This window comes from Chrysemys picta, chromosome 3 (assembly GCF_011386835.1).
Source record: "Chrysemys picta bellii isolate R12L10 chromosome 3, ASM1138683v2, whole genome shotgun sequence".
In the NCBI taxonomy this organism is placed as follows: domain Eukaryota; kingdom Metazoa; phylum Chordata; order Testudines; family Emydidae; genus Chrysemys; species Chrysemys picta.
The window spans coordinates 202,212,426-202,226,288 of NC_088793.1; the positions used below are offsets into that span (position 1 = coordinate 202,212,426).

A 13,863-nucleotide genomic window follows, 5' to 3' on the forward strand; every position below is an offset into this window, starting at 1 on the left:
CAAACTGCAACAGCAGCTAGATTCTAAATAACATAAGTTTTGCACCTAATGCCCCTTTAACTTGGAGAGGGTGACAAAAGAAGAAACTTGCCTGTATGACACCTTTTATGATATATAAGCATGTGATTCTGTGTGAATCTTGCACCACATTCCTCACAGACAAAAGGTTTCTCACCAGTGTGGATTCTGAAATGAAAAAATACCATTAAGCTAAAAGGTTCTCTCTCCTCTACAGTACATTACTAGTCACTTTTACTGTATGGTCATCCTCTGAAATGTGACTAAAAACATTGGCATTGTGGAGTTCAGTGCTAATTGTCTTTCTAAGATTTCCTAATTGAGCCGAGATTCTGAGCTGTGATCCACACAAGCAGAGTGCTGTGCCTGACTATCACATTCCAGAATATGGGATCAGGATCCAGAAATATATGAGCTAAAGAAGTTTTTGGTAAGCTTAAAAATCTCTACTGAATTTTTACACACTTCAAATACAAAAATGGAGAGGGAAAGATATAGAGGGTTACCTAATTGTAATAAAAATATAAACTGTTTTTTTAAATTCCATCTGGAATCTGAAAGTCAAGCAGTAATCTTTATGGTTCTGATATCATCACCAACATTTTCTGCAATCAGAACTTGGCTAACAATTCTTTTTAAATGATTACTGAGCCAGAACATAGTTTGGTTGGCTGTTCCCTAGGTGTGCTGGCTCTGGAGGGTTGTCAGGCCTACAAAGTAAAGTTAGTGGCTATGGCTCAGACTGAAGACACACAGGGAGCAGAACAGGAAAATGCCATTTTTATATAAGCTTGTCTCTCTCCCCAACAGAAGTTGGTCCAATAAAAGACATTACCACACCCACCTTGTCTCTCTATAGCCTGGGACCGACATGGCTACAACTACACTGCATTTTTATACAGTCATTTTCCTGATTATAGCTTCAGTCCTGCAACGAGATCTGCATGGGTGAAGTCCAGTGTCCATGCAGAGCAGCTTGCAGGATCAGGGTCTAGAATTGCACTTCAGTTGCATCTACCTTTAACTTCCTGCCTACACATGAACTTCACACTTGATTTACTTGACTCCTTTGACTAGTTCTGCAGGAACAAAAATACCAGGTGATCAGTTCTCAGTTCAATATTAGCAGGGGAGATTATATGTAAAAATTAAAATGAAAACATTAGGTAATTATCTGAAGTGGCTCCTTCCTCTTGTCTTTCTAGGTCTGTCTTCTAGAGTATAAGCTCTCAGGACAGAGACTGTCTTGATATGCATGACACGTACAAGGCTGAGCACCTTCTCAATGCTTAAACAATAAACTCATCAGAGAGAGCATCCTTATTGTCCCTTCATACTGGTACCAGGTAGAGGGGGAATCTCATTCATTTTCCTGACTAGTGAATGATTTTCAGTGTCAAGTGGCCACAACACTTTAAAGAGTGATGCTAAAAAGAAAAAAAAAAATCTATATCTGTGTTGATAACATTTTAGGACCCAATCCTGCAAATGCTTACTATGGGGCATAGTGTTTACTATCATGTGAAATCTCATTGATTTCAATGGGACTATAATGACAGAAAGCATCCTGTCTGTACGTAGTACACCTCTACCCCGATGTAACACGAATTCGGATAGAACGCGGTAAAGCAGCGCTCCGGCGGATCAAAGCAAGTTCGATATAACGCGGTTTCACCTCTAACGCAGTAAGCTTTTTTGGCTCCCGAGGATAGCGTTCTATCAGGGTAGAGGTGTACATTTAGATTAAGAGACTAAGATCTAATGAACTTCATACCTCAGAGGAGAGAGTGGCCTAGTGATGTCAGAACATTCCAGAGTTCTAGTTCCAGCTCTGGAAGTGACATTTTGGGGAATGCACCATCTACCTCAGTTTCCCCACGCTTACCCTACCTCAGAGTGTGCTCTGAGGGTTAGCGAGGGGTTGATTCTACAAGGCATTGGCCCCAATACTACAAAACACTTACATATGTACTTAACTTTAAGAACAAGTAGTTCCCTTTACTTTAAACACATGCTTAAGTGCTTTGCAGCATCAGGGCCACTGCAGCTCATCACCTTGCAGTCTCAAATTTGAGCCAAATTTGCCTTCACAGACACGTAACTCACACGGACTTCACGGGTCCCATGTGAAAAGGCACAATGTTCTCATTTTCTACGTGCTATATAAATATTACGCGTTATTACCCATCATTCCTGCTGTGTTTCTACTTTCTGCACTTAATTCGCTGACAGTGACACCAGATTGGTCTGTTTCTAGTCAATTTCACTCCTGGGGTATTTTTGCAGCATCCTGGTCCTTGTTTTATTTGGGTTACACACACCACTGGGGATATTGACATTTTTTAAAAGGTTTTCATTCCCACTGCATAACATTTTACTATTAATTTTAGTGTTTCTTAATTCAGTTAAAAAAAACATAAGGCCCCAAACCCGCAAACAATCTAGCATGTGTGTAGTTTTGCTTATGAGAGCAGTCCAACTGATTTCAATGGAACTACTCACAGGAGTAAATTTATGTGCTTAAGTGGCTGGATCGGGGCCTAAACCTATACTTTGGGTTAGATTAAATGACAGTGCCCCCCTAATTAGAAAGAAAACACTTTGGAAGGGGATATATTGAAACCCTCCAGTCAGTCTCCTTTTAAATCCTCACTCTACTTGAGGGTTCAGGAGGTCTTTCAGTGGATGTTACCTTTCCCACCAGAATCTAACAAGGCCAGTTAAGTCTGTTCATACCTCATGTGTGTTTTAAGTGCAGAAGGCTGAGAAAATTTAGCCTCACACTCTGTGCACCCATAAGGCTTGTCGCCTGTATGCGTCCTTTCATGAAGCCTCAAAGCAGTTTTGGAGCTCAAACCCTTTCCACACTGTTGGCACTGATGACGCTCCCCACCACCCTCATGAACCTGAAGAATGTGCCTCTTGACGTCCTTCTTCCTCTTGAACTTCTTACCACAGAGTTCACAAGGGAAGTGGCGCTCACTGGTGTGGACGTGGCGTTGGTGGCTTTTTAAATTGCACCGGTTGGCAAAGGTCTGACTGCAGGTTTCACACCGGTAAATGATTTCAGCCGCAATGCCATGACTGTGCTTTATGTGCTTGAGGAAGCTCTTCTCATACAGGAATTCCTTCTTGCAGGTGCTGCATTTGAAATTGCCGCCTCTTTTCTTCTTATCCTCCTCTGATTTTTTAAAGTTGTCTTCTAATTCAAAGTTGCCATTGCACTCTTCATTCTCAGGCTTCACACTGTTTTCCACTTGCCCCTCTTCCTTCTCCACATCATGCATGATTTGGTCTTTCGGGAACTTGTTCTCTTCAGTAGCATCCTCAGCATTCTTCTGTTGCTCTCTCAACCGCCTTGTGTACTTCTTTTTGGGGATTTCTACAAATACTTTCCTCCCAGCCAGCCTCCCACTGGCCCTTCTGATTTTGGCATAGGGAGGCTTCATGGTTTCTTTTTTCTTGTCAACCTTCTCTTTTGATTTGGCAGTTGGCCTCTCAAGAGACACTCCATTGCTGGGTCTTTCCATGGGGGAATTGGGAAAATCAGGAGGACAGTCTGTACGGTCACCTTCCGCCACAACAGTTGTCTTCAACTCAACTAAAGCATTGGATTGGGTACCACTGTCGTCCTCAGCATCCTGCGATTCAGAGAAATTTTGCAACTCCAACAACACTGATTCAAGCATCTGCTTCTTCAGCTGAAAACAGGTTTCAGACAGGTCCAAGCACTTAAGCTTTTCAGCTATTTCCAGCATACGTTGCACTCGGTCTTCCTCCACTTCTACCCTGGCAGTATAGACAAACTCAAGAAATGAAGCAAAATCAGCTACCTGGACCTCATTCAAGAACACATTTGTCCTTGAGCTATCCATGCTCTTCTCATTAAGAAACACCTCCTTGAAGAATTTGCTTGTTGCTGCCAATACAGCTTTGTGAGCAACAAACTCTCCCCTGACACCTTGATACTCCACGCTAACCGTCACATCACAAAGATGGCCCAGAAGACGCAGCTGATGCATTTCGTTCAGAAGATTTATCGGCGAGGACTTTGATTCTAGCAAAACTGCATTACTTTCCATCTTTCTTCTTTCTGCAAACAGCTGTTAACAACATCACATGTTAGTTGCCTATCATGGAGAAACCAATAAAACTTAAAAGCCCAACTCCCATTCCGGCACCTTAATAAAGTGGCCAGATTTTCAGAAAAGCGCTATTGAAAAATCTGGCCTGAAGCACAGATTAGATTAGCTGTGTCTCATTTCTATTTAGAAATAAGCTAGCAGCCATTCATAGAAAGTAATTAGATTTTTCAAAAGTTAACTTCTATTTCAAGTCTCAATCATCATTTTGGCAGATTCACTCCTTGAGAAATCAGAACTAAGATGCTAGAAAAGTTTAGAGTTTAATAGGATTCTAAAATGTAATAAAGACTAAGTGAACAAAAGAAGGGTCAAAAGAAATGCAAGGTCATAACAAAAGCACACTTACAATCCCAAAACAGAATAATTCCTGAGAATAGGTTTTTAGGGTAAACAAAAGTTGGATGAAGTGAAAATATGAGTTCTCAAAACACAAAAGTCAATGAGGTTATAAAACAGCGGGGCTAATTATTTATCTCCACAAATTGGGAAAACTGTTCTAAAACAACAGGGTTATGGACCATGGTCTGACCCACTATGACAGCTCTTATGTTCTTATGATTGACCTGCCTCTTGCAAGGCCTACTGTAGATTGACATCTTTTACCAAGCATGAACGATGGAGCTTGGATGGCTAAACACAACTTCCATTTCTCTTTATTTATCCCAGACACGTTTTCTCTTCCCTCTCATCTCAGACTATATATTTTGGGGTTAATTAAGCAAAGATCCATTAATTGATAAAGCATTTGATATTAGCATAGTTTGGAAGTTAATGTTTTTCAGTAGAGGTACAAGCCTTTAACCACTTTACATGTTACAATACTTCCTGTATTACTTTATAATTAGCCACTTGTTTACTGATTGAACTACCAAACGTTGAAAAAGCTATTATTACAAACTGTCTGTGTACAGACACCAATGGTCATCAGCAGAGAGTAAACCCAGAATCTTCAGAATCAAAGTCACCAGCCTCTTCCACTTGAGCTAGAGAACGCCTTAAACTGTACACCTATTAGTTTCCAAGAGTCATCCCCAAGAGAGAGACTATCCAAATCATTAAACCAGTGTATTATACTAACATTGTAAAACATATAACCCACACTCTCCATAAAACTGTAATAATAGAACTACCATCAAGGTGCAGAATGCACTCGTTTTTGTAACACTGGTCTTCCACTCTATTGGAATTTGTTCAAACAGGAAACAGTAATTTAACATATTCAATAAGGTACATAGTGCAATGAAAGGCTTTCACTTCCAGTGGGTGACAAACTCTTGTTCAAACTGCTAGCAGCATTCTCTGCTTCGAGCACATATCTGTGCCAATAGAAACATCCATATATATTTCGCCTAAAAAAGATGTTATGTCACTGAAGCCTGCAAACTGCTGCGTGGGCACAGGGAGTCTGCCCACATGGAACAGCTTGTAGGACTGTAGACCATGTGCTCATATACAGCCAGCTATCTGTTATCCAAGTCACATGTCATACTAAAGTGCCACTGTCTAGAGCAGTGGTTTTCAAACTTATTTGATCACGCCCCCCCTTCTTTGTGTCTGTAGTAGTTTACGCCCCACCCCAGTCTCACAAGTACATATACCAACATATGGAATGGCGGTGTTTCACTTGAATCAGTTTCGGCTTCTGTTTTTCACTTGCATTGGTTATTTTTTAAGCCAACGACCCATTGTAACAAGAGAAAAAGCAAAAGTGTGATTGTGGTCCACGTGTACAATTAAATGTGCACACTGCATCGTAGCAAACAGATTAACGTACAGATGGCAACGACTTTGTATAAGACTATGCAAGCTTAAACGGAAATCCGTCATAAAGCACAGCACCATCTGAGGACCTATGGCGTCTGGAGGAATCCGTTTTTGCTAGTTACGCATTGCTGTGGGTAAAATGTGTGCAACAAGTCGTCGTCCCCCCCAACCAAAAAAACTTCTCATGCCACCCCTGAGAATACATTCCACGCTCCCCAGTTTGAGAACCCATGGTCTAGAGGCAGAACTGCCTGACAAAACGAAAGACAGAAAGCCAGTTTTGTCAGGCATAATCTAGTATGGCTAAAGTGACCATTATAATCTGTGAGGCACAGTACAATGGCTGCTGGAACAGAAGAGTGGCACCAAGTTTAGATGACAGATAAAGTGAGCATGTGAAGCCCAGCTAACAGTGCTGAAGGAATGGGGTCAGGAAAACACTGAAGTTATCAGGCTGATACTCATGGAAGCTTGGCCAACAGGCTAGACTCCTGCATGACCCATGTAGCGCTCGGGCCAAAAAGTTTGCCTACCCCTGATCTAGGCCAGCCCTGCCAGGTGTTTGTCCAACCTCCTCTTAAAAATCCCCAATGATGGAGAATTCACAACTTCCCTAGGCAATTTATTCCAGTGCGTAACCACTCTGACAGGAAGTTTTTCCTAATGTCCAACCTAAACTGCCCTTGCTGCAATTTAAGCCCATTGCTTCTTGTCCTATCCTCAGAGGTTAAGAACAACAATTTTTCTCCCTCCTTCTTGTAACAACCTTTTATGTACTTGAAAACTGCTATCACGTCCCCTCTCAGTCTTCTCTTCTCCGGACTAAACAAGCCCAATTTTTTCAGTCTTCCCTCAGAGGTCATGTTTTCTAGACCTTTAATCATTTTTCTTGCTCTTCTCTGGACTTTCTCCAATTTGTCCACATCTTTCCTGAAATGTGGCACCCAGAACTGGACACAATACTCCAGTTGAGGCCTAATCAGCGCAGAGTAGAGTGGAGAAGAGCGGAAGAATTACTTCTTGCGTCTTGCCTACAATACTCCTGCTAATACATCCCAGAATGATGTTTGCTTTTTTTGCAATAGCATTACACTGTTGACTCATATTTAGCTTGTGATCCACTATGAGCCCCAGATCCCTTTCCACAGTACTCCTTCCTAGGCAGTCATTTCCCATTTTGTATGTGTGCAACTGATTGTTCCTTTCTAAGTGGAGTACTTTGCACCTCTGTAAAGGGGTGTCTCTGGGATCCAGCGCCTCCACCCTCACATTGTGTTGGGAGTTATCCCTACAGACACCCTTAGCCCCACTCGCTGGGGAGGAAATGTCTGTAGGCCTCAATCTCAGGGGGAGTTGTCCATAGGGAAGCACCTCATCCCCAAACCCCTGGGGAAGGAAACACTTGGGAGGTTCCCCTGAGCCCAGTGGGCCACAGCAGTCTGTGGGGAGCAGCGGTCTGTGGGGTTTCCCCTGCACCCAGGGGGCAGAGGGGGGCTGTGGGGAGGGAGGGGGGCTGTTGGTGCCCAGGGGGTGGAGAGGCTCTGTGGTGTTCCCCCTGAACCCCGTGTGTATGTGTGAGAGTCTGCAGGGGGAGGAAGTCTGTGGGTGCCCAGGGGGCGGCAGGATCTGTGGGCGCCCAGCGGGCGCCGGGGGTCTGTGTGTGTGTGGGGGAGAGGGCATCGGTGGGTGCCCAAGCGGCAGTGGGGGTCTGTGGGGAAGGGGCATCGGGGGGGGCCCAGGGGGCGGGGGAGGTTGGGGGCGGTGGGGGACCAGGGGGCAGCGGGGGGTTGGTGGGGGCCATGGGGGCGGCGGGTGGGCGGTGGGCACCTGGGGGGGAAGGGGTGGCTGTGGGGGAGGGGGGCTGTGGGCACCAGGGGGCGGTGGGGGCCCAGGGGGCGGCGGGGGATGGGGGTCAGTGAGTACCCGGGGGCGGCGAGGTTTCTGTGGGGGCCCAGGGGGTGGCGGGGGGAGGGGTCAGTGAGCGTCCAGGAGGTGGCGGGGAGTCAGTGGGGGAGCGGGTCTGTGGGGGCCCAGGGGGCGGCAGGGGTCGGGGGTCTGTGAGCGCCCAGGGGGCGGCAGGGGTTGGTGGGGGGCCAAGGGGACAGCGGGGGTCTGTGGGGGCCCAGGGTTGCTGGGCTCCAGGGGGCGGTGGGGGTCTGTGAGGGGAGGGGGTCGGGGGCGCCCCGGGGGCTGTGGGGCGGCCCATGTCCGGGGCTCCCCGCGCCGGGGGCGGGTGTCCGGGGCTCACCCCCCAGCCAGGCCCCGCTCACTCACCGGGCAGCCCCGGGCTCCGCGCGGCGGCCGGAAGCGCTGGGCGCTCACGAGCGCTCCCCCCACCCGGCCAGTTCCGGCAACTGCCGCGGCGCAGCCGCCGCCATCAGCGTCACGAGACCAAGCGGCGCCGCCCTCCCGGCTCGAGCCCCAGGACGACGGCGCCAGGGGGCGGCCGGGCGGAAGTGGCGTCAGAGCGACCCCTCAAGCCTGCGCCTCCTCGCGTCGCGGGGTTGCCTGGCAACGTTTCCCCCGCAGGGAGGGGGCCCCCCACGGCCGTGTCCCATCCCCACGAGGCCTGTGCCCCCCCCCACGCGTCAGTCTGTGCCCACCCTGCACCCCCACCGGGCCTTCAAACGGTCTCCGCCCCTTTCCAGCTGGCCCTGGACGTAATTCACTGTAACATGGGGGGCAGGAAACGCCCCAGGAACAAGGGGACCTACACCACTGCAGGGAAGCGAATTCACGGGAAAGTAAAAGACAGTCACAAGAGGGAAATGCCTGCACCACCACAGAGGCTCAAACAATATGTATTAGCCCCCCCCCAAAACAAAACAGAAAAAGGATAAAAAAAAGCCACTATGGCTAAACAACAGAGTAAAAGAAGGGGCTAGAGCCAAAAAGGAATTTTTTAAAACCTGGAAGTCTAATCCTACTTAGGAAAATAGAAAGGAGCATAAATTCTGGCAAGTCATATGTAAACCAGATAGAAAGGGTGAAAAACTGGGACAGGGGTGGGGGGTAATAGGCAACTATTACTATAAAATCAGGACATCTGGTCTCCCTATATGTAAAAGTATCATTAGGCAGGACAAAAACAAATGTGAAGAGCAACTAGCAATAGACACAAAAACCGACAGCAATAAAAAAAAATAGTACATCAGAAACAAGCACCCTGCCAAAAAATCAGTAGGGTCACTGGGCAATCGAGGTGCTAACGGAGCACTCAAGGAAGACAAGGCTGTTGCAGAGAAACTAAATGAATTCTTTGCATCAGTCTTCACTGCAGAGGATGTGACCGAGATTCCCACACCTTTTTAGGTGACAAATCTGAGGAACTTTCCCAGATTGAGTTGTCAATAGAGGAGGTTTTGGAACAAACTGAAAATTCAGTGTTGGTAAATGTAAAGTAATGCACGTTGGAAAACATAAACCCAACTGTACATACAAAATGATGGGGTTTAAATTAGCTGTTACCACTCAAGAAAGCAATCTTGGAGTCATCGTGGATAGTTCTCTGAAAACATCCACTCAAAGTGCAGTGACAATCAAAAAAGCTAGCAATCTTAGGAACTCATAGGAAACAGATAGATAAGACAGTAAACACCATAATGCCACTATATAAATCCATGGTACATCCACACACTGAATACTGCGTGCAATTCTGGTCACCTATCTCAAAAAAGATATATCAGAATTGGAAAAAGTCCAGAGAAGGCAACAAAAATGAATAGGGGGATGGAACAGCTTCCATATGAGGAAGAGATTAAAAACACTGGGATTGTTCATCTTGGAAAAGAGACAACTAAGGGAGGATATGATAGAGGTCTATAAAATCATGAATTGTGTGGAGAAAGTAAGTGTTACTTACCCTTTCACATAACACAAAAAACATGGGTCACCCATAGAAATCAATGGGCAGCAGGTTTAAAACAACAGAAGTATTTCTTCATACAACATACAGTCAACCCGCAGAAGTCATTGCCAGGGGATGTTGTGAAGGCTAAATGTTTAACGGGGTTCAAACAAGAATTAGATATGTTTATGGAGCATGTTAGCTGTTAGCCAAGATGGTCAAGGATGCAACCCTATGATCTGGGTATCCCTAAGTCTCTGATTGCAAGAAACTGGGACTGGATGACTGGATGGAACACTCGCTAATTGCCCGGTTCTGTTAATTTCCTCTGAAGCATCTGTCACTGGCCGCTACTGGATGACAAGATACTGGGCTAGATGGACCATTGGTCTGAGCCCGTATGGCCATTCCTATATACATCACCCACCCCCTGATGTGCATCCCATCCCTCTCTCCCCATGAGGCCTGCATCCCCATGGTTCCCAGCCTATGTGCTCCATCCCTAGGGTTACCACCTGGCCAGCATTTGACTGGCCTGGCCGGTTTTTTTTTATGGTTTTCCAGTTGTTAGAAAAATAATTTAATCTGCCTTTTTTTTAATGTGGGCCTAAAGGTTTGCATTATTACCACAATAAACTGGAATATCTAATGTTAAAAATTTCTCTGTCCAGCTAAAGATGCAGTGCTCCCACTTCCACAGTTTAAGCAATAACAGATGAAAACAATTGAAAATACAGCAGCTGTCTGCCGACCAACACTCAAGCTCACCACACGTGTATGTGAGAGAGGGTTTGATTCATGCGAGAGTGAGGAGACGTGTTATGTTATCAATCTTATCTATATGTGTTCTCTCACTACATACTATGAGTGGTTGTTGAAGGGGAGGGGGCTGCAGAGTTGCCTTATGGTTGGGGTTGGTGTGGCGGGCTTTGTGTTATGGGGGAGAGAGGGTGCCGGGTTTTTTGCGTTTCAAAGGTGGTAATCCTACCCATACCCCACCCTCCCCCATGAGCCTGCCCCACATGCTCAGACACCAGAAGCCAGGCCTCCAAAATCCCAAGATTGGCTTAAAACTCAGGAACTGTTAGGAAAACAAGCATGTTGGCTTTGGGCTGTGAGCCCATTCGGTGCACTCAGGCCACGGCTCAGACACATGGGCTAGAGCCTTTTCTGCCTGCTCTTAAATGAAAGTCAAGATCCTCAGGCATCCTACGAACTTGGGAGTGGTGGCTTGAAGGACATCATCGAACTTCACAGGAGTGCGTCACAAACATAAATTAACCACAGCAAGATAAGGTTCCCCAACCTCGGTGAGATAAAGGTGGGATTATCCTCTTCCCTTTACAAACAGGGAACTAAAACACAGAGATATTAGTGTCAAAAGTATATGCTAATTTGATTAAAATGTCCATGGCCTGATTTTTTGGAGAATTTAGCACTTTGTTCCAAGCACAACTCCCGTGGACTTCTGTTGCAACTGTGAGGCCTCAGCACTTCTGAAAATCAGACCCCAGGTTCTCATGCTGAGCATCCAGAAAATGAGGAACCATCCCAGGAAAGTTTGGTTTGAATGACTTGCTTAGCATCACATAGGAACTCTAGCAGATGCAGGGGTAGAATCAGGAGTGACACTCAACTGCCTAAATCACAAAACCATCCTTTCTCTTCCTGAAGTCCCCTGCCTCGTCCACAATGCACCTTTCAACAACTGCAACAAATAAGGCAGGAGTCCTAATAGACATCTTCATTCTCCACACAACCCTGATTTGTTTCCTGAAGGCTGACCATATTGTGCACTAACTGAGGCAGGGGTCCTGTGGATGTGATCATGGAAAGACTATTATAATGAATGCACACAAGAGAGACGAATTACGGTTGTTCAGGCAACCTTGGTTCTGGCATTTCCTAACTTTTGAGTGGTTGACTTTGCAGCTCTGTGTATATATAATTTCCTATGTTTTTAAAAGAGCAAACTGAAAAAAACCCCAGACGTTCCAGCATTTGGAACCATATTGACTCCATGTGGTCATCAGCAGGGTTAGAACCTTGAGATCCACACACAGACCTTTTCCGGAGCTAACAGAGTACCTGGTATCAGTAGTAGTCATCATCCATCCTCTATGTAGGCCAGCCACTAGGAGATGAGGCACATATTTTACCCATGGGTTTCCAGCTATTTGCTGACAGCTGAGGAATGTTACGACTCAGGAAGCCTGAGTTCTACACCATGTCCTGAGAGAAATGTACTCAAGTGGTTACAGTACAACCCCCTAGCTCCCGCTCAACTCCTCATCCCAGTTCCAGTGTCCACCCTCTTTCTGGCTCCATATCCCAGCCCCAGCTCCTCACCTCTGTTGATCTGAGCCAGGCTTCCTCCTCACTGAGTGGGTGTAAGCGGAGGAGCATTTAGAGCACAGGAGAGACAGTCACCCTGCTCTCAGTTCCTGCATGCCGTGTCAGAGCTGCCCCTGGCTGCTGCAAGGAGCAATGAGAGGAAAAGTCCTGCTTAGCCCTGACATCCCTAAGCCAGAGCTTGCTCAGTGCAGACTGAAACGTTGGAGAATTTAGCTACTGAACTCTAACGAATCTCTACTGAACGTGTGAAAACTGAGATTCGCAGCAACTCATAACTTGGCCAAATTTGGGCGGATTTTTAATCGCATGGCAAAAGTTAAACCCTGACATCAGGATGATTCTCCCTGCTAATTGTCAAGTCCCTGCTCCAAAGCATAAAGATGCTAGAGCTTCTCAACACAATGGTTACAAGATCTTTTTTTAAGGGCAAAAGAAACATATTTTCCCCTAGCCTCATTCTGAGAAATGGCTGAACCGTTTTTGCTGAAGTTTACCAAAAAATTATGTGTGAGGCAGACACTCATCAAGGAAAATTTCAGCTCAAATGAATATACATAACTGAAAACAGCATCTTAACTGTAGGGACTGCTACCTGTATCACCTATAATTTAGAGAGCTAAATAAAATTGGCCTCATTTTTTCCAGAGCTAATAAGTGCTTAAAGTGCTTGCAGTGGAGATTATGGGTACTCAGTACACCTGATTATCAGGCTACTTTTATTTAGGAACTTTACTTCACAAAACATTAGCTGTTTTGTCTAGGCAACCATCAGTCACGACCAGGACTTTGCATAACATTTCTCTCAAATTTAAGAACACAGCTGCCAACTCACCCACAAATTAAGTTATTCACCCCCCCCCCCAGCTAGCAGAAAATGTTTAATCATCAGAGAACATTGAGATCAGAACTTATTGCTATGCTGCCATTCAGACAATGCAGCACTCTCTGCAAGAGCATGGGGCAGAGACTCCCATCTGCCGAAGAGGTGGGTGCTCCCTGCATTCACACAATGGGTACTTGCTCAGGTTAAGGTTAGAGGGAGGGGGTGGAGGAGGGAGAGAGAGAGGAGAACTCTCAGAGCTGCAGACACAAAACAAAAAGATCACAGGAGCAGGGCTGATGCCTCTCCCAGCAAGTCCCATCACTTACCAGGTAGATGGCTCCACTGAACAGCAGGAGTTGAGAGGGTCAGATCAGTCCATCCTATTAATTCAGTGGGCTCTTGGGGAAGATCATGATAGATCCAGGAGCTATCCTAGGGCACAGAGAGAGCTGTAGCATTACAATTTCTGCAGCTCATCTGAGACCAAGAAAAAGGGGGTACATCTCTCCTCAGGAGACAATGTATGTGTGAGTGGGGGGACAGAAGGCAGAGAAGCAGCCTAGCAGGGATAGGGTTGTTCTGCAGCACAGGAGCAGTTTGACCAATCAAGTTGCTCCTATCCCAAAACCAAGAAAATTCAATCATCCCCCTCCCCCACAACTACACACACATTTTCTAAAAAATCGTATTAATGCAACATGAGATTTTAGAACATATGACCAATTTAATCCCTGGTGCAATTCCATTGGTTTTGGAATTACATCAAGAATGAATCTGGCCCATAATCAGGCAATTCAAAAGTATTGTTTCCAGCGCAACCTTCAATCCCCCACACTGAACACACCGTGTAGTAAGACATGCCTTTAACACCATTCTCAGTAATACAAAATACTAAATATGTGCAACGGTGC

At 45.9% G+C, this 13,863-nt stretch overlaps 1 protein-coding gene across 3 annotated transcripts in view; it reads right to left on the bottom strand.

Moving 5' to 3' along the window:
* Positions 1–8,371, bottom strand: part of LOC101936702 (GDNF-inducible zinc finger protein 1) — a 29,901-nt gene extending 21,530 nt beyond the window's left edge. For 2 of the 3 annotated variants that reach the window (XR_002889728.3, XR_010599985.1), the window contains exons 1-3: positions 8,202–8,335; positions 2,755–4,121; positions 92–186 (exon numbers count right to left, since the gene is read on the bottom strand). Coding sequence is in view for 1 of the 3 variants with exons in the window: in XM_008173815.4 (XP_008172037.2) it covers positions 92–186; positions 2,755–4,100 (1,441 nt within the window). In the remaining 2 variants the exon portion in view is untranslated. Of the gene's footprint in view, positions 1–91; positions 187–2,754; positions 4,122–8,201 lie in introns of all 3 variants that reach the window. The other variant, XM_008173815.4, reaches the window with a different exon arrangement.
* Positions 8,372–13,863: the final 5,492 nt, after the last annotated feature.